Source organism: Mauremys reevesii, linkage group 3 (assembly GCF_016161935.1).
Source record: "Mauremys reevesii isolate NIE-2019 linkage group 3, ASM1616193v1, whole genome shotgun sequence".
Taxonomy (NCBI): domain Eukaryota; kingdom Metazoa; phylum Chordata; order Testudines; family Geoemydidae; genus Mauremys; species Mauremys reevesii.
The window spans coordinates 45780059-45798359 of NC_052625.1; the positions used below are offsets into that span (position 1 = coordinate 45780059).

At 49.8% G+C, this 18301-nt stretch overlaps 1 protein-coding gene across 1 annotated transcript in view; it reads right to left on the reverse strand.

Moving 5' to 3' along the window:
* Window positions 1–2007, reverse strand: part of LOC120401236 (centromere protein F-like) — a 136894-nt gene extending 134887 nt beyond the window's left edge. Inside the window, exon 1 of the mRNA XM_039530942.1 lies at window positions 1702–2007. Coding sequence (XP_039386876.1) covers window positions 1702–1725 — 24 coding nt within the window. The 5' untranslated portion in view covers window positions 1726–2007. The remainder of the gene's footprint in view (window positions 1–1701) is intronic.
* Between the last annotated feature and the right edge of the window lie 16294 nt (window positions 2008–18301).

The window sequence follows — 18301 nt, forward strand, 5'->3', positions numbered from 1 at the left end:
AGTAGTTTACATTTAAACACACTACTGTACTGTATTTGCCTATTATTTTTGCCTCTGTTGCTGCCTGATTGTGAACTTCCAGTTCCAAAGGAGGTGTGTGGTTGCCTGCTTAGTTCATAACTCTGGTGTTCATAACTCTGAGATTCTATTGTATATCAACAATGGTACCTGTCTGTTTTACCTGAAGCTGCTGCAGCAGCATTGAGAGGTTCCCCCTCCACAACCAGAAAACACCTGAGTAGCTTATTTGTCACAGTACAGCATTGACAACTAATAGGATCAGTGACAATGTAATCATAAATGTACAGCAAGCACTGCAAAATTAAGAAGAAGTGCACTGATAGAGTAATATTTATAGATGTACGCCAGAGGTCGGTAACCTTTCAGAAGCGGTGTGCCGAGCCTTCATTTATTCGCTCTAATTTAAGGGTTTGCGTGCCAGTAATACATTTTAATGTTTTTAGAAGATCTCTTTCTATAAGTCTATAATATATAACTAAACTATTATTGTATGTAAAGTAAATAAGATTGTTAAAATGTTTAAGAAGCTTCATTTAAAATTAAATTAAAATGCAGAGCTCCCCCAGACCAGTGGCCAGGACGTAGGCATTGTGAGTACCACTGAAAAATCAGCTCGCCCATGCCACAGGTTGCCTACCCCTGATGTACACCAAGCACCACATAATTCCCAACCGGCCCCAGAACAGCAAGACCAGATAGAGCACAGTACACAACATATTACTATGGCTCACTGTTAAAGTGCTCTTTGAAAGCCTCCCTGATCTGTACAGCTTCACTTTGAACTCTAACAGCCTTCATGTCTAGCTATAAAAACTCAGTCACTCCACCACTGTCCTAATAGCAACTTTTCCCCGTTTGCTTCACCGATATTATGCAAGACACAGCAGTCAGCTAAACCATTAGGATCCCCGCCTCTCCCCCCAGAACACACCGAGATCCAATCTTGTGATTAAACACCACCAGCACCCATTGTATCTACCAAAAGCACACCCAACTGTCATTCTGCACGGATTCCTTCATGAGCCAATGGCGCAAGGGGTAGGTTGGGTCCTCCCAGTATCACTACTCACATTTCAACATTGCCAATAGTAATCTGCCAGTCAAAAAAGTCTCTGATTGTAACTTTCAACAGTCTTGTGTTCTTAACAATGCAAGCATCACGTATCTTCCCTGACCAGCCAACACTGATATTGGTGAAGCATTTTTGATGACCCACCAATGCTTGCACAACCATATAAAGGTAGCCCTTTCTGTTGATTGAGGAGGGGTGGCAGGGAGAGGTGACGCATACAGGGTAAGGGGGCCAAGGCCAGGGCTGCTGCTGGAGGGCAGGGTCTAGCGCCAGAAGCAGGTCCAGGGTCTGGGGAGAGAGGCTGGGGGTGGAGCCACAGCCAAGCTGCCTATGGGGCTGGCAGATGAGCTCACAGGCCCCATACCCTTGAGGTGAGAAGCCACTCCAAGAAGCAAGCAACAGGGAGAAGTCTTAGGCCACGCATCAGGGCTGGGGTTACATGTGTTATAAAACCCTAGCGAAGACATGCCCTAGACTAGCTGTGTCCTCAGCTCTACCAGTGAGTCTTATCCCAGAACATCCAGACATTCTGGAAGGCTTTCCATGAAGATCTGAAGTGAAATCCTCAACAATTTAATAAACAGCACCTTGACCCTAATCATACAAACTTGTAAAGACTCTGGACAAGTCATCCAAGGTGGCAGCAGGAAAAAAGAGGTAACATCCTATCAGCAGGCCAAATTACTCACCACTTGCTGCAAAGAAAGAAGTTTTCTTACAACAGTTGGCAGCAGTCACAAGAAAAACAGTGCAAAAGGAGTCAGAAGATGCTAAACAAAGCGATCTGCACACAAACAGTTTTTCAAGCAGGGGTGTACACGAGGGGGCCTGAGAAAGAGGGACCTGCTGGCACTTGCCGTGGAGTGTCTGCCGCAAAGGGCGGCCCGTTATAGGCCAGGCTCACACACGCAGCTGAAGCCAGGGCTGCAGTGTGGGGCTCAGGGAGGCTGATTTATACACAGCTGGTGCTGGGCAAACACCGCCCCCCCCCCCCGCCCCTTGTCCCCGGGCAGGAGCTGGTTTCACACAAACCTTTCCAGGGACGAAGCCTAAACCGTAGCCCAGAGACCGGGGCGGGCCGTGACCTCCGAGCGCCTGGGGAGAGCGGGCCGAAGACCCAGCGGTGCCCACGGGGAGCGGCCGCAGCCACACTGCGTGACCCAGGCAGGAGGAGAAGGGCCGGGCCGAGGCGCCCCCCAGCCCGCTGCCTGCGCGGGGACCAGCGCCCGCTCCTTCACCCCTCCCCCGCCCCAACAGGAGGCGGTGCCCGGCTCCTCGCCCCGCCCCACACTCACCGGAGCGCCCGGGGCTGCCGGGTCCCCTCTCCCTTCCCCAGCGCTCAGCTTTGAACAACCGGCGCCGCACGGTCAGTTACACACACACACACACACAACCCAGGATAGCGCTGATTGGCCATTAGCGCAGCCACTCACGAACCAGCTGCCACCATGGACCAATGGGCTCCAACCGCAGCGCCGAGCCCCTTCGATTGGTGCGTTCGGAATTATTCAGACTCCATTGGGTGAAGTGGGAGGGGGTGTGATTGGCTCCGATGCTGTCCGCAGGCTGTAGGCGCAAGTGAAAAAGCAGCAGCAATAGCAGAGAGAGGGGGAGTTACTGGCTGTTTATTAGGGAGGCTCGGAAGCAACACGTCACGCGGTGTGGCTTTGCGAACAGGGGCTGCTAACAGGGAGTTTCGCAAGGGAGTTTGGAAGGGGAGTGGGAAGGGAGTGCGAACCCCTCGCCGGCCATAACCCCTTCCCTGTAGCCCCCCCTAAAATCCTAAAACCTATAAACCAAACTACATTCCAAAACTACTTTCCGTAAACCACCCTTTCACTAACTAGGAGACAATGCAGGCAGAAGCCCAGCAGCAGAGTGGGGGCTATCCAGTTTATTGCACTGAGTGTAGCATGTATGATTACCTGCCCTGTGGGCGGGTTGCGTATGTGTGCAGTCGGTGCAAGGAGCTCCTGGCCCTCAGAGACCATGTACGGATTTTGGAGGCCAGGGTGGCGGAACTGGAGGAGCTGAGAGAGGCAGAGAGGTATGTTGATGAGGCTTTCCGGGACACTGTAGAATTGTCCCACCTCCGCTTAGACAGCACCTGTGCTGTTGAGGAGGAAGAAGGGCCCAGGGAAGTAGAGCAGTCAATGGGAGCAGAGGGAAACCTTCCCGTAGTTGGGACCCTCCTTCCAGATGGTGCTGGGGTTGCCTCTCGCACTGAGGTTGCCTCTCCGGGGGAGGGAACTCCAGTTTCTAGGAAAAGGCAGGTGTTAGTAATGGGAGATTCGATTATTAGAAATGTAGATAGCTGGGTCTGTGATGACCGGGAGAACCGTATGGTAACTTGCCTGCCTGGTGCAAAGGTTGCGGATCTCTCGAGGCATCTAGATAGACTTATGTGTAGTGCTGGGGAGGAGCCGGTGGTCGTGGTACATGTAGGTACCAATGACATAGGGAAGGGTAGGAGAGATGTCCTGGAAGCCAAATTTAGGCTGCTAGGGAAGAGACTGAAATCCAGGACCTCTATGGTGGCATTTTCAGAAATGCTCCCAGTTCCACGCGCAGGGCCAGGTAGGCAGGCAGAGCTTCAGAGTCTCAATGCGTGGATGAGACGATGGTGTAGAGAGGAGGGGTTCACATTCATTAGGAACTGGGGAAACTTCTGGGATGGGAGGAGCCTATACAGGAGAGATGGGCTCCACCTAAACCAAAGTGGAACCAGACTGCTGGCGCTAAACATTAAAAAGGTTGTAGAGCAGTTTTTAAACTAGGTGATGGGGGAAAGCCGACTGCTGCAGAGAAGCGTGTGGATCGGACACAGACTTCTCTTAGGGGAGAGTCTGATGATAGAGAATCTCCAGGTTATAGTCAGGAGCAGAGGAATGAGAAATATAATGTAAGGGCCGGATCAGATGATGAACAGTCACATAAAAAAGAATCTGGCACATCAGAAAAAGGCAGGCTAATAAACAGGGACAAGTTTTTAAAGTGCTTGTACACAAATGCCAGAAGTCTAAATAATAAGATGGGTGAACTAGAGTGCCTTGTGATAAAGGAGGATATTGATATAATAGGCATCACAGAAACCTGGTGGACTGAGAGCAATCAATGGGACACAATCATTCCGGGGTACAAAATATATCGGAAGGACAGAACAGGCCGTGCAGGGGGAGGAGTGGCACTATATGTTAAAGAAAGTGTAGATTCAAATGAAGTAAAAATCTTAAGCGAATCCACAGGTTCCATAGAGTCTCTATGGATAGAAATTTCATGCTCTAGTAAAAATATAACATTAGGGATCTATTATCGACCACCTGACCAGGACAGTAATAGTGATGATGAAATGCTAAGGGAAATTAGAGAGGCTATCAAAATTAAGAACCCAATAATAGTGGGGGATTTCAATTATCCCCATATTGACTGGGAACATTTCACTTCAGGACGAAATGCAGAGATAAAATTTCTCGATACTTTAAATGACTGCTTCATGGAGCAGCTGGTACGGGAACCCACAAGGGGCGAGGCGACTCTAGATTTAATCCTGAGTGGAGCGCAGGAGCTGGTCCAAGAGGTAACTATAGCAGGACCGCTTGGAAATAGTGACCATAATACAATAGCATTCAACATCCCTGTGGTGGGAAGAACATCCCAACTGCCCAACACTGTGGCCTTTAATTTCAAAAGGGGGGAACTATACAAAAATGAGGGGGTTAGTTAGACAAAAGTTAAAAGGTACATTGACTAAAGTGAAATCCCTGCAAGTTGCGTGGGCCCTTTTTAAGACACCATAATAGAGGCCCAACTTCAATGTATACCCCAAATTAAGAAAAACTGTAAAAGAACTAAAAAAGAGCCACCGTGGCTTAACCACCATGTAAAAGAAGCAGTGAAAGATAAAAAGACTTCCTTTAAAAAGTGGAAGTCAAATCCTAGTGAGGCAAATAGAAAGGAGCACAAACGCTGCCAACTTAAGTGCAAGAGTGTAATAAGAAAAGCCAAAGAGGAGTTTGAAGAACGGCTAGCCAAAAACTCCAAAGGTAATAACAAAATGTTTTTTAAGTACATCAGAAGCAGGAAGCCTGCTAAACAACCAGTGGGGCCCCTTGACGATGAAAATACAAAAGGAGCGCTTAAAGATGATAAAGTCATTGCGGAGAAACTAAATGGATTCTTTGCCTCAGTCTTCACGGCTGAGGATGTTAGGAGATTCCCAAACCTGAGCTGGCTTTTTAGGTGACAAATCTGAGGAACTGTCACAGATTGAAGTATCAGTAGAGGAGGTTTTGGAATTAATTGATAAACTCAACATTAACAAGTCACGGGACCAGATGGCATTCACCCAAGAGTTCTGAAAGAACTCAAATGTGAAGTTATGGAACTATTAACTAAGGTTTGTAACCTGTCCTTTAAATCGGCTTCGTACCCGATGACTGGAAGTTAGCTAATGTAACGCCAATATTTAAAAAGGGCTCTAGGGGTGATCCGGCAATTACAGACCGGTAAGTCTAACGTCGGTACCGGGCAAATTAGTTGAAACAATAGTAAAGAATAAAATTGTCAGACACATAGAAAAACATAAACTCTTGAGCAATAGTCAACATGGTTTCTGTAAAGGGAAATCGTGTCTTACTAATCTATTAGAGTTCTTTGAAGGGGTCAACAAACATGTGGACAAGGGGATCCGTGGACATAGTGTACTTAGATTTCCAGAAAGCCTTTGACAAGGTCCCTCACCAAAGGCTCTTACGTAAATTAAGCTGTCATGGGATAAAAGGAAAGGTCCTTTCATGGATTGAGAACTGGTTAAAGGACAGGGAACAAAGGGTAGGAATTAATGGTAAATTCTCAGAATGGAGAGGGGTAACTAGTGGTGTTCCCCAAGGGTCAGTCCTAGGACCAATCCTATTCAATTTATTCATAAATGATCTGGAGAAAGGGGTAAACAGTGAGGTGGCAAAGTTTGCAGATGATACTAAACTACTCAAGATAGTTAAGACCAAAGCAGATTGTGAAGAACTTCAAAAGATCTCACAAAACTAAGTGATTGGGCAACAAAATGGCAAATGAAATTTAATGTGGATAAATGTAAAGTAATGCACATTGGAAAAAATAACCCCAACTATACATACAACATGATGGGGGCTAATTTAGCTACAACGAGTCAGGAAAAAGATCTTGGAGTTATCGTGGATAGTTCTCTGAAGATGTCCACGCAGTGTGCAGAGGCGGTCAAAAAAGCAAACAGGATGTTAGGAATCATTAAAAAGGGGATAGAGAATAAGACTGAGAATATATTATTGCCCTTATATAAATCCATGGTACGCCCACATCTCGAATACTGTGTACAGATGTGGTTCTCACCTCAAAAAAGATATTCTAGCACTAGAAAAGGTTCAGAAAAGAGCAACTAAAATGATTAGGGGTTTAGAGAAGGTCCCATATGAGGAAAGATTAAAGAGGCTAGGACTCTTCAGTTTGGAAAAGAGAAGACTAAGGGGGGACATGATAGAGGTATATAAAATCATGAGTGATGTTGAGAAAGTGGATAAGGAAAAGTTATTTACTTATTCACATAATACAAGAACTAGGGGTCACCAAATGAAATTAATAGGCAGCAGGTTTAAAACAAATAAAAGGAAGTTCTTCTTCACGCAGCGCACAGTCAACTTGTGGAACTCCTTACCTGAGGAGGTTGTGAAGGCTAGGACTATAACAATGTTTAAAAGGGGACTGGATAAATTCATGGTGGCTAAGTCCATAAATGGCTATTAGCCAGGATGGGTAAGAATGGTGTCCCTAGCCTCTGTTCGTCAGAGGATGGAGATGGATGGCAGGAGAGAGATCATTTGATCATTGCCTGTTAGGTTCACTCCCTCAGGGGCACCTGGCATTGGCCACTGTCGGTAGACAGATACTGGGCTAGATGGACCTTTGGTCTGACCCGGTACGGCCTTTCTTATGTTCTTATGTTCAATGGGAAGGTAGATCGCTCAGCGATCCAGGGCTGCGTTCTGTGGGGCAGGCAGGGGAAAGGCAGCGTGGAAATGTTCTGGTGCCGGATAGTGAGCGGTGCGTCTGTTCTAACTGTGCACATCTGCCCCCACCCCCTCACCAGGGCTGACCCTGCAGCTGGGCTCCTACTTACCTCAGTAATAATAATAATAATAATAATTGGAGATATACCAATCTCCTAGAACTGGAAGGGACCTTGAAAGGTTATCTAGTCCAGCCCCCTGCCTTCACTAGCAGGACCAATTTTTGCCTGAGATCCCTAAGTGGCCCCCTCAAGGATTGAACTCACAACCCTGGGTTTAGTAGGCCAATGCTCAAACCACTGAGCTATCCCTCCCCCCAAAAGTGGGACTCTTGCCTAGAGATCAGCTGCCTGGCATGGTGCCTTCAAAGCCTGCTGGTCTTGGCTAGACAGGCGAGAAGCTGCCCCTGTTCCTTTCCTTTCCTTAGGTCTGTCTTTCTTTCCTTCCTCTAATGCCTATTTCAAGGGGGTGGGGGGAACATCCCCACAATACAAGTTGCTCAGAAAGCTCTGCCAGCTCTTCACCCTACTTCACCTCAGGGCAGTGCCCGGGCGAGGGCGAGGGGAGTGAGGCACTTGCCTCAGGTGCAGAAACTGGCGGAGAAAGAAAAAAAAAAGCCGCTGGCCCGGAGATATTTATAACCCAGGTGATCCCCCTCCCTGGCCCCACCTGCTGCCCCCCCACGCCTCCCATGAGTGTCCCCCGGCCCCACCTGCTGCCCCCCCCCCACGCCTCCCATGAGTGTCCCCCGGCCCCAACTTCCTCCCACCCCCCTCCTTCTGGACAGAGCAGCTCCATGCTGCCTCCCTGCAGCAATTGCTGCCGCAGGGTCCTAGCGCCCCCCATTTCCTGACCCTGAGCCTGCCCTTCCCCCTCAGACTTTTTCATTTTCCAACGAGACCCTCCAGAAGCACCGATCCCCACTCCCTCCGCCCGCAGTCACTGCTCCTGCCCCATGCTGGGCAAGAAGTCAGCCCCATCCTCGCCCTCAGTGAGGTTACAGTCAGGGGCAACAGCAGGGGCAGAGGCGCATGCAGCACCTCCTGGCACCCACCACAGGGGAAGTGAGGGAGAGTCCTGGACGTGAGAGGGGGCCTAGGAGCCACTGGAGTGTCAGGGGTGGTGGGGAATGGGCTGCTGGGGGGGCAGGTCAGGGGGGCTCCTCCCCCAGAGCATGCTGCTGCCAGCAGGGAAAGGGCTGGGGAAGTCCTCCTCTGGCCCCTGTCCCGGAGCAGCCTGCCTGCACCCCAAACTCAGCCCCAGCCCTGCCCCACCCCAGAGCCCACACCCCCAGTCAGAGCTTTCACCCTCCACTGCACCCTCTGCCCCCACCACAAACCCTTCATCTCCAGTCCCAACCAGAGCCCTCATCCCCCTGCACACGGCCCCTCCCCAGCCCTGAGCCCTCCCATTCCTAGCCCCAGATGGAGCCCTCACCCCCTACACTCGCCCTGAGCCCCTCCCATTCCCCAGACCTCCCATTTCCAGCCCCAGCCAGAGCCCTCACCCTGAGCCCCTCCCACACTCCAAACCCCTCACCTTCAGCCACAGTCCTCACCCCAGCACCCCGTCCCGCGGCACCCCGTCCATCCCCCAACTCCCGCCCCGAACCTGCACACCCTCCCGCCCTACCTCCACCCACCCCCAAACTCTCTTCCAGAGCCTGCACCCCATTCCCCTGCCCCAGCCTAGGGCCTGCACCCCAGACTGCCTCCCTCACCCAAACTCCCTCCCAGAGCCGTGGGCAGAGTTTGGGCAGAGCGGGTTCTGGGTACCACCAAAATTTCTACAAACCTGCCACCCCTGATCCTGGCTGCAAACCTGAACTCCCAGCATTCTCAGGACACATGCTGATCCCTAGTGGCCACTGCTGATATCCAGCACCTCCCTCCTCTCTTAACCTGTGAGTCCCTCTCTGCATTGGAACTAGACTGGAACCAAAGACCATCTTGGAAGCAACATTACCAGCCCAAGCAGTCAAAAATCATGAGTTGACCCCCCCAAAATCACAGGTTTTACTGCCGCCACTTCATTCATTCTTCGGCGGCAGGCCCTTCCCTCCGAGAGGGACTGAGGGACCTGCCGCCGAATTGCTGCAGAAGAGCCAGCCCTGGGGGAGGGCGCAATTTTATATTCTTGCCTGGGGCTCAAAAATACCCAGTAACGGTTCTGCATCAGGGGTCTCAAACTCAAATGACCATGAGGACTAGTACATTGTCCTGAGGACTGCATTTACTGACACACACACCCCCCATGCCTCCTTCGGCCCCACCCCCATTCCAACCCCTTCCCCAAAATCCCCCCCAACTCTGCCCCCTCCCTGTCCCCAGGGGGTGCAGGAGGGGTGAGGGGTGTGACAGGGGGCTCAGGGCAGGGTGTGGGGTGAAGGAGGGATGCGGGGTGCAGGGTGAAGCAGGGGGCTCAGGGAAGGGGGTCAGGACAGAGGATGCAGGGTGCGGCACGGGTCTCAGGGCAGGGGGTCGGGGTGCAGCAGGGGTTTCAGGGCAGGGGATCGGGCCAGGAGGGGTGCGGGGTGTGGCAGGAGGTCAGGGTGCAGCAGGGGGGTCAGGGCAGGGGGTTGGGGTGCAGGAGGGGTGTGGAGTGCAGCAGGGGATCGGGTCAGGAAGGGTGTGGGGTGCGGCAGGGGGTCGGGATGCAGGAGGGGTGCGGCAGGAGGTTGCAGGGTGCGGCAGGGGTTTCAGGGAAGGGGGTCAGGCCAGGAGGGGTTCGGACAGACTGCGATCTAGAAACACACACCATTGTGCCAGTACTCACTTCTTATTTACAGACCCGGCGCCCTCTCCTCGCATCACGGGCAGGCATTTTTTCAGGGCTTGGGGAGGTGTTGTTTGACTAAATGGAAAAAGAGAGAGAAGAAAGGCCCAGACCCAGGATGGGTTTGCTGCTGCTGTGCTCAGATTCCGCGCGGAGCGGAGCCTGGCGTTCTCCCTGTCCCTGGAGAGGTGTGTACGATCGTGTGTGTGTGTGATCACCCTGTAAGAGAGAGATCGCTCTGTGTGTGTGTGATCGCTGTGTGTGTGTGATTGCCGTGTGTGTGATCAGCCTGTCTCTTGTGTGTGATCATGACCCTGGCTGCGTGTGTAAGATCACCCTATCTGTGTGAGATCAGTGTGTGTGTGTGTGTGTGTGTGTGTGTGTGTATCTGCGTCCCGCTCTCGGTCAGTGTGGGCGGGGGCCTGTCTTCTCTCGGCCCCTCTGTCTTTCTCCCATGTGCATCTCAGCCCCGGTGCCTGCTTCTCACGCGGTGTCTGTGCCCCCTGCTCTGTCACTTTGTTTCAGGCACTGGGCATGGGGTGCCTGACTCTGGGTGCAACTGTGTGTGTGTGTGTCCTTGCTCTCCGCCTCTCTCTGTGTGTGTGGGCACCCGCTCCTCTCCTCATTCTCTTTCCCCCGGTGTACCCCAGCTGCTGGGCGCGTCTCCCCCTCCCTCCATCCTGCTCCAGCGCCAGGGGCAGCTGCACCCTCATCTCGGTGAGCTGCTCGGCATTTCTACCCGGCCCCTTCGCTCGGCCGCGCAAGGCCCAGGCTGAGGCAGATGCTGCAGGGATGAAGCGGGGAGAAGGAGGTTAAGGGAAGAGGTCCGCCTAGGAAAGATAAATCCCAAACTGGTGGGCGCTGACTTGGGAGCCCCCGGGGGAGCGCAATGGGGTGGAGGAAAAGCCAACAGCCACCCCCACCACCGAGACACAAGACCTGCTCCTGGTCTTCGCCACGGCCCCTAGGGGATCTTCCTCCCACAGCTTCCCCAAGGGAACTTTTGAAGGGGACGAAATATCACTGTAGCGAGCAGAGAGCCCTCAGGCCAGGCTTGGGAAAGTTTGAGTGTAGTGAGCTCCCACATCCCGGGGACCCCGTCTATTTCTTCCTCCTCCGCAGCTCTGCGTTGTAGCCTCCAGTCGGTACTTTGCTGGGAGGAGTTTATCACCTGGGATCAGAGAGTCACCGCTTGGTACCTCTCCCATACCATGAACAAGCTTCAGCTTGCTTCCCCTTTAAATCGGCACTATAAAGGAGAGACTCCGCTTCCACTGAGCTTTTAGCCCTTGAGACGCACGAGATTATTGTTATGTTTGTCACAGACTGATCTGAGGTCTCCTGGTTATCTGTCACCTGTGACATTACCCTTGGGTCCCTTTCACAAGTGGTTAATTGGTGGATGCCCCTGCAGGGTAAAATGTATGGCTACAGTACCATCCATCTGCCACCCTTCCTCCCCTGGCCAAAAAAACAAAAAAAAGAACAAATACAAATATTCAAGAAGCAGGAATAATAAATTGGTTTGGGTCACAAACATTTGAAGCCAAAGGCTGTCTCCTTAAAACTGCAGAAGTACGGCATTCCTCCCATAGTTCATAGGCCATAATCCTCCTTGAATCAGAAACACTGTCCCTGAACTGACTTATTTTAATGCCTCTCCTATTAAAGTGACATCATACAATTGGACAACTGGATACATTGCTGAGTTCCCCAGAACTCTGATTGCAGCAGTATCCATCATGCCAGTCTTCTCTAGGGCATTTGTGTCTCTACAAGACTCAGTGTATAACTGTAAATCTCATCTGCTGTTTCAGTCTGAGCTTTGCAGCTCACTGGCCACCACTGTGGCCTAGCAAAACAGTTGTTGAGTAATAAGAGACATTGGGCCAAATCCTAAAAAATCCAGTTGCAAGTTGTGCTTAAATCACACAGTACCGTTTCCTTGCCTTAAGAGCCCAATCCTGAAACAATACAAAACAGGGAAGTAACTTCATTCATGCAATTATTTTACTCAGACTTGTCACCTGCGTAAACTGACCCATTAGCTTAAACAATTGCAGGATTGGGCTCTAATACTACTGAGGAAAGCAAGGGTTTGCAGGGTCAGGTCCCCTTTTAGTAGAGAATCCAGAGAGCCTGGGGGGTCACTGCTTATTTACATGACCCAGCTCTCTTCCTTTAGCGCGTGGAACATTTCATACATAAAACAGCACCATCTTTTCCCCACTCCCCTAAGCCTGTACAAATGCTTTCTGTTCTTCTCATGTGGCAAATAATCATTTCATAGGATTCCTTCCAATCCCTGTGGGATAAAGAGCATGAACACTTTCTTCCACACAGTGCTGAGACAGTAAGGAATAATATGGAAAATAGTACCACATACCTTTCTTTAGTTATCTAACTATTTTGAATGGGATTCTTTTTCCTGAGTCCTTACAAAGTGCTCAAATGGGGCCAGATCCACTGCCCATAATTTGAAATCGGTGGGAACCTTCCAACGACTTCAGTGGGTTTGGATCAGGCCCTAAATCAATACGTTTTGTGAAACAGGTAGAACCTATTTTGATTACCCAAGAAACTCCACTCCAGGAATGACTGTATTGTACCCACAAATCTGATACCTGAGAAGCAGTCTCTAGGAAATTAATATCAATCTGTCAACTGCATACACTTTTTAGCTATCACTTTCCACCTGAGGCAATCGCTGGTAACATTCTTGACTGACGTCTATTGCTTTCTTAGAAAGGAGTCTAGCTGTGCCGTGGCACCCGCTTTCTCTGCACTCAGCGCTAATGCTACCAGATGTGTCATTTTTATGAGAGGCTTTTTAAAATCCAGAAAGAACAACATTTCCATTGGTGGGGTACAACAAAAATTGTTGTGTAGAGGAACTCCTTTTCTTGAGGCCTTCTAGAGCTCCTGCATCTATTCTGTAGAGTCATGACCTCCTATGCATTTGTTGTAACCTGCACCGCACACTGTTTGAATATTGTGTGTGATCATTTTTCCCTCAGAATTGAAGCTGACATTTGAACAGTTTGAAGTGTCAGGATTGTAGCAGTTCTGAACTTTACTGAACAAACACACTCGAATGCAGCTCACTTCTGACAAAACATACCACCACCCAGCATGGACAGGATTAAATAATAGGAGGGGTTACAACAGGAGAATCTAAAAGGAGAATCTGCACAAACTCAGAAGTTCTAAAGTGTGCAACACAGGGAAGTAAAACAGTACAGGAAAGTGTTGTCAAAACTTGTCTATTACATGTTAATTACAGAGAGAGTGAGGGGACATATTACTGGCAGAATGGCAAAATCAATCATATACAGTGTCTGCTGAAAGCTGCTCAAAAGGTGGGATATGCTAAAAGTAGGTTCAGCAGGGATGGATGGTTGGGAAGAGTGCAGGTGAAGGAGTCAAAGTTACATGATAAACAAACAAACATATTCCTACTACAAAGAGCTTTAGCCAATCTAAATATAGATAGACCAAAAACATACTTGTGGGGAAATTTGGTTGTTTCACAAAAATACATCACCATCGACAGAGTTGTTTCAGTGTAACAGGAAAAGGCCTGACTGCCAAAATAGCCCCATCTCTTGGGGGGGCACTTCCTTTATTCCCCTTCAAGTGCAGGGGCACTTCCTGTCTGAAAGGCTAGTCCTTCACCCTTAATGAAAAGCAGTTGCATGAAGTCTGGAGTTAGTGACTCCCCCTTAGTCCTCTCATGGCTCACTTGTGGCAACTTCTCCTCCCTTTCTGTCTCTGCTCAGCCTGATAACAGTTTTAATACTTATTTGGTCATTTGGTGATAATTTCTGTTCCCAAAGGATTACCACAGTGGGATTTCGCTATGGGGGAAAATTCTACTGCCCTCCCCGTGCAAGACAGTTTGGGGACCCCTGTCAGAAACACAGCATCCCAGACCTAACCACACAGGAGAGGCGGGATGCTTGGCAGAGCAAGGCAGGACAAGAAGCTGGGCATCTTTTCCTACCTGCAGTCATATCTATGCACCATCTTCCTGCCAGTGAACAGGAGTGCAGCTCTGGTACTGAAGTAGTGGTTGTGAAGTGGGTTTTTGCCTTTTGCAACTTGAAGAGGATTTGCACTTGAAGTGCCATGTTTTTCCTTACAAATTCCTTGACTTTGATGGGACTATTCACACACTTAGAGCTCCACATATGCTTAAATGCGTTATGGTATAGGATTCAGGCTGTGTGTTGGGGGGTATGCCATCTGGCCCTATAAACATAGAGTAGCTTCTGTGTAGCAGGAGTGCAAATTCACTAAAATGCATAGAGGCAATTTGAGACTTTGGAAAAAGGTCAGACCCTAGATCCTTTTGACGTCAATGGCAAAACTTACATGAAGTTTCATTACAGCTGAGTTCAATATAAGCAAGTTCTACTGTATTTGGTTTACAAAGTTAATTTTAAACCTCATTTTATTCATTCAGCAGGTCTTTTTTTAAAATAGTCTGTCTCTAAGTTTCTTTGGAGACATTAAGACGTACCTGTCGGGTCTAAGGATGGCTAATGAGAATGTTGGGGCCATATTCTGCCATTAAAGTATTAGTCATATCCTTCCATGGAAATCTGCATTAATAACAAATTAATGACCTAGGGCCAAGGTTATCTTTTGTTTATTCTGCTTTCTCGTAGCTGATCACTATTTGCTAGGCCTCTGGCCTCTTGACCAGACTCTGGACTTTGGGCCTCTAAAAGCGGACGCAATCCATATACACCTCTACCCCGATATAATGCTGTCCTCGGGAGTCAAAAAATCTCACCGCGTTAGAGGTGAAAGCGCGTTCTATCCAACTTGCTTTGATCCGCCAGAGCGCGCAGCCCCGCCCCCCCAGAGCGCTGCTTCACCACGTTCTAACCAAATTCCTGTTATATCGGGTCGTATTATATCGGGGTAGAGGTGTACCAAGTTGTTATGCAAACAGCACGTGGATTTTAACCCTTCAGAGCTGAAGCTGCAGACTCAAAGGATCCAGTGAGTGGGGTGGGCCCAGAACACTGAGGGCTGTGGGCTTTGCAGTGCACAGATCAATCTCAGAAGCATTCGCATAAAGATCTGACAGCTTGTCAGGCATGCAAAGAAGACAAAACAATGCAAACACATTTGAGGACACTGAATTGTTTTAAAGTTACCACGCTAGCTTTTCAAAATGCTGTTCAGTTTCTGAGCACATTATACATTGAAAAGTTTTATATAGAACTGTACCATCTTTGGAACCGCAGTCTTACCAGTTCCATTATGCTGCAAATCCAGGAATTTACCTAGGGTTTATAAAATCAATTTCAGTACTATCATGGTTGAGATTATAATATAATCCACATTTTATAGAAGACAACCAAATACTCATCAGCATCACCAGAAAATTTAAAAACTTGTTTTGAACAACTGAACTCTCCACAGAGGATTGAAAGCCTCAGCAGATCTTGCTTAATAAGGCTGTTGCTAGGTAGGCCATGTTTTCCTTCATAGTAGTGAAGGGAATTAAAGCCATTACAAGGGTCAAGTTGGCCTAAGTCCTAATGAACGGGAACACGAAGCAGGCAGGCAAAACCAGTCACAGAGGCAAATCTATAGAGATGGTGCCAAGAAGGGCTGTAATCTACACCGAGAGGCAATAAGAAGATTTTCTTCAGGACAGGGCACATTTACCTTGTTCTGACAAGTTTTCGGACCCTTCTGCGTGGATAACATTGAAGGAAGAGTGAGAATATTCCCAGGTTACCCATTCATCCCAATCCTTATGGCTAGTTTCAATCAGGAGAGCACATGCAGGTGCAATGTGAGAGCTATTCATGCCCTTTAAGTGGATTTGACCCTCCTTCAGAGAAGTCTGAGGTGGAAGAACCAAATGTTCTTGTTGATCCAATTTTAACACCTGGGGTCCTGAAACTGGGGCTCTTAAATGTCAGAAGGGAGCACAGTTTGTGATCAGAGGGTTGGAATTTAAAGCTGTTTTTTGTTGTTGGCCCAAATCCACTCTGTACAAACCGGGCTCATGAAATCTCTCTGAAATGGCAATGTGCCTATAGAATTTACACCAAATTGCTGGCATGAGCTTGTCACAATGTGTGTCCTTTAATGGAACTGTCCAGTCTGGGGGACCTTGCTGAATCAAGTCATGTGCAGCTAAAGTCCAGTTCAGCAGTTTACGAGGAACCATGTGATATTCTTGCCTGCTGGTGTGATCAGAGACAGATGCAGTTCCTCTCCAGGTAACGGAGGTGTCTGAGTTCCAATGACAATGATGACACGTAGGAGCATGGTTGTTCCCCAAACAGCAGAGGAAACCAGGGCTACCCTGCACCTTTCACCACCCAGGAGGCTGTCACTGAGTGTGTTTGTCTCCTTCGAACTGATAGTGACGCTGCAGGGCCAGGGGGTTGCTCCCATTCCCACAGAATCCATGCATGTGGCACAGCAATTTAGCTTCCTGGGCTCCAGCTGGCAAGCACCTCCAGAGGCTCAGAGGGGTCACAGGTACAGCATAGAGCCTGGACAGCATCAGACTCCAGACACTTATGAACAGCAGGGTGCTGGCACACCAGTGGGATGTCATGGCTCATGGACGGGCCCTGTGAGGGAGCAGAGAAGAGAGAAAAACTTCCCACGCTCCCCCCGTATATATTGGGAGAATCTGGGATCAATATTACAGAGTGATCATGAAGCGGTGACCTACGTGAGGGTGGGCATAATAAGTCAAGGATTTTTCTGGCCTTTTCCTGTCTTAACATCGGGGTAGGCACTGACCAGCCCACTTGATGCTTATTTTCCAATGGCCCAAAGCCGTTCCTTCTTGCTGGCCAAGATGGGTGGCCAACAGGATGGAGAAGACAGGGTCAGGTGGTTTATCCTTCCATACTTTGAGCTGTGAAGAATGAAACCATTTTCGCCAGGGTTTCCCATATTTTTCATTCAGGATTTCTACCTGACACACACTGGGGCTGGCCCGATTCACCAAAGAGCAGCGGCCATCCCAGGTGCATGTAAAGAACTGCTTAGCAGTGACAGAGGCGGTGTGGGTTTTAATAGGGATGGCTTCCACCCTGGATCTTTCTCAAACAAAGTCAGTGGATTTATACACAGTTGAGGAACTGTGACAGCTAGAAAACAGGGCCGCCCAGAGGATTCAGGGAGCCTGGGGCAGGGCCGGGTCTTCGGCGGCAATTCAGCAGCGGGTCTCTCTCGGAGGGAAGGACCTGCCGCCAAATGCGGACGAAGAATGAAGTGGTGGCAGTAGAGCAGCCTAAGTACAGCCGATCGCGGCTTTTTTCTTTTTCTTTTTCTTTTTGGCCCCCGCCGCTTGTGGCGCTCGTACTCACCGGCTGGCGCTCCGAGGCTTTGGCAGCACTTCAGCAGCAGGTCCTTCACTCGCTCCGAGGCTCCCGCGTCACTGAAGGACCCGCTGCCGAAGACCCGGAGCGAGTAAAGGGCCCACTGCTGAAAACCCAGAGCAGCTCGCGGGGCCCCTGCAGGGCCCGGGGCCTGGGGCAAATTGCCCCACTTGCCCCCACTCTGGGTGTTCGTGGCTAGAAACTGAACCAAATTTCTCAGCACCTACACTCTTGCTTGCTACAGGCAATGATTCATTCTGAGCTAACTCAGTCAACTCACTTCCACACTCTTCAGTTGCAGCAAACTGCTTGCAAAAGCTACATGAGGTTTTAGTCCTTCAGGAGCAATTTTAGGCAACAATTCATTTCCCCCAGAAATGTTGTCCTTTCCCTTTTCAGCTAGGGGTTGCTCTAGAGAAACATCTTCCTGAGCATCTTTCTGGGTTTCAGCTGAATCCAGAACAACTTCTGAGACAACGGACATATCCTCCATCAGCATAAGCTGAGAGCATGGGTGGCAAGTTTGTAGAAATTTTGGTGGTGCCCAGAACCCGCCGCGCAACTCTGCCCCCCCCAAACTCTGCCTCCCACCTGCCTAAGGCTTTGGGAGGAGGTTTGGGGGGAGGTGTGGGGTGCAGATCCAGGGCTGGGGATTAGGGTGCAGAAGGGGTGCAGGGTGCAGGCTTTGGGATGGAGTTTGGGTGCTGGGTGCAGGCTCTGGGCTGGGGCAGGGAGTGGGTGTGCAGGAGGGAGTGAGGGGTGCAGGCTTTGGGATGCAGTTTGGGTGCAGGCTGGGGGTGGGGGCATAGGAAGGGGTGAGGGATGCAGGCTCTGGGAGGGAGTTTGGGGATAGGAGGGAGTGCAGGGGTGAGGGCTGTGGGGCTGAGGATGAGGGATTCATGATGCAGGAGGGGGCTCAGGGCTGGGGCTGAGGATTAGGGTGCGGGGGGATGAGGGCTCTGGCTGGGGATGAGAATTAGGGTGTGGGGGGCTGAGGGCTCTGGCGGGGGATGAGGATTTGGGTG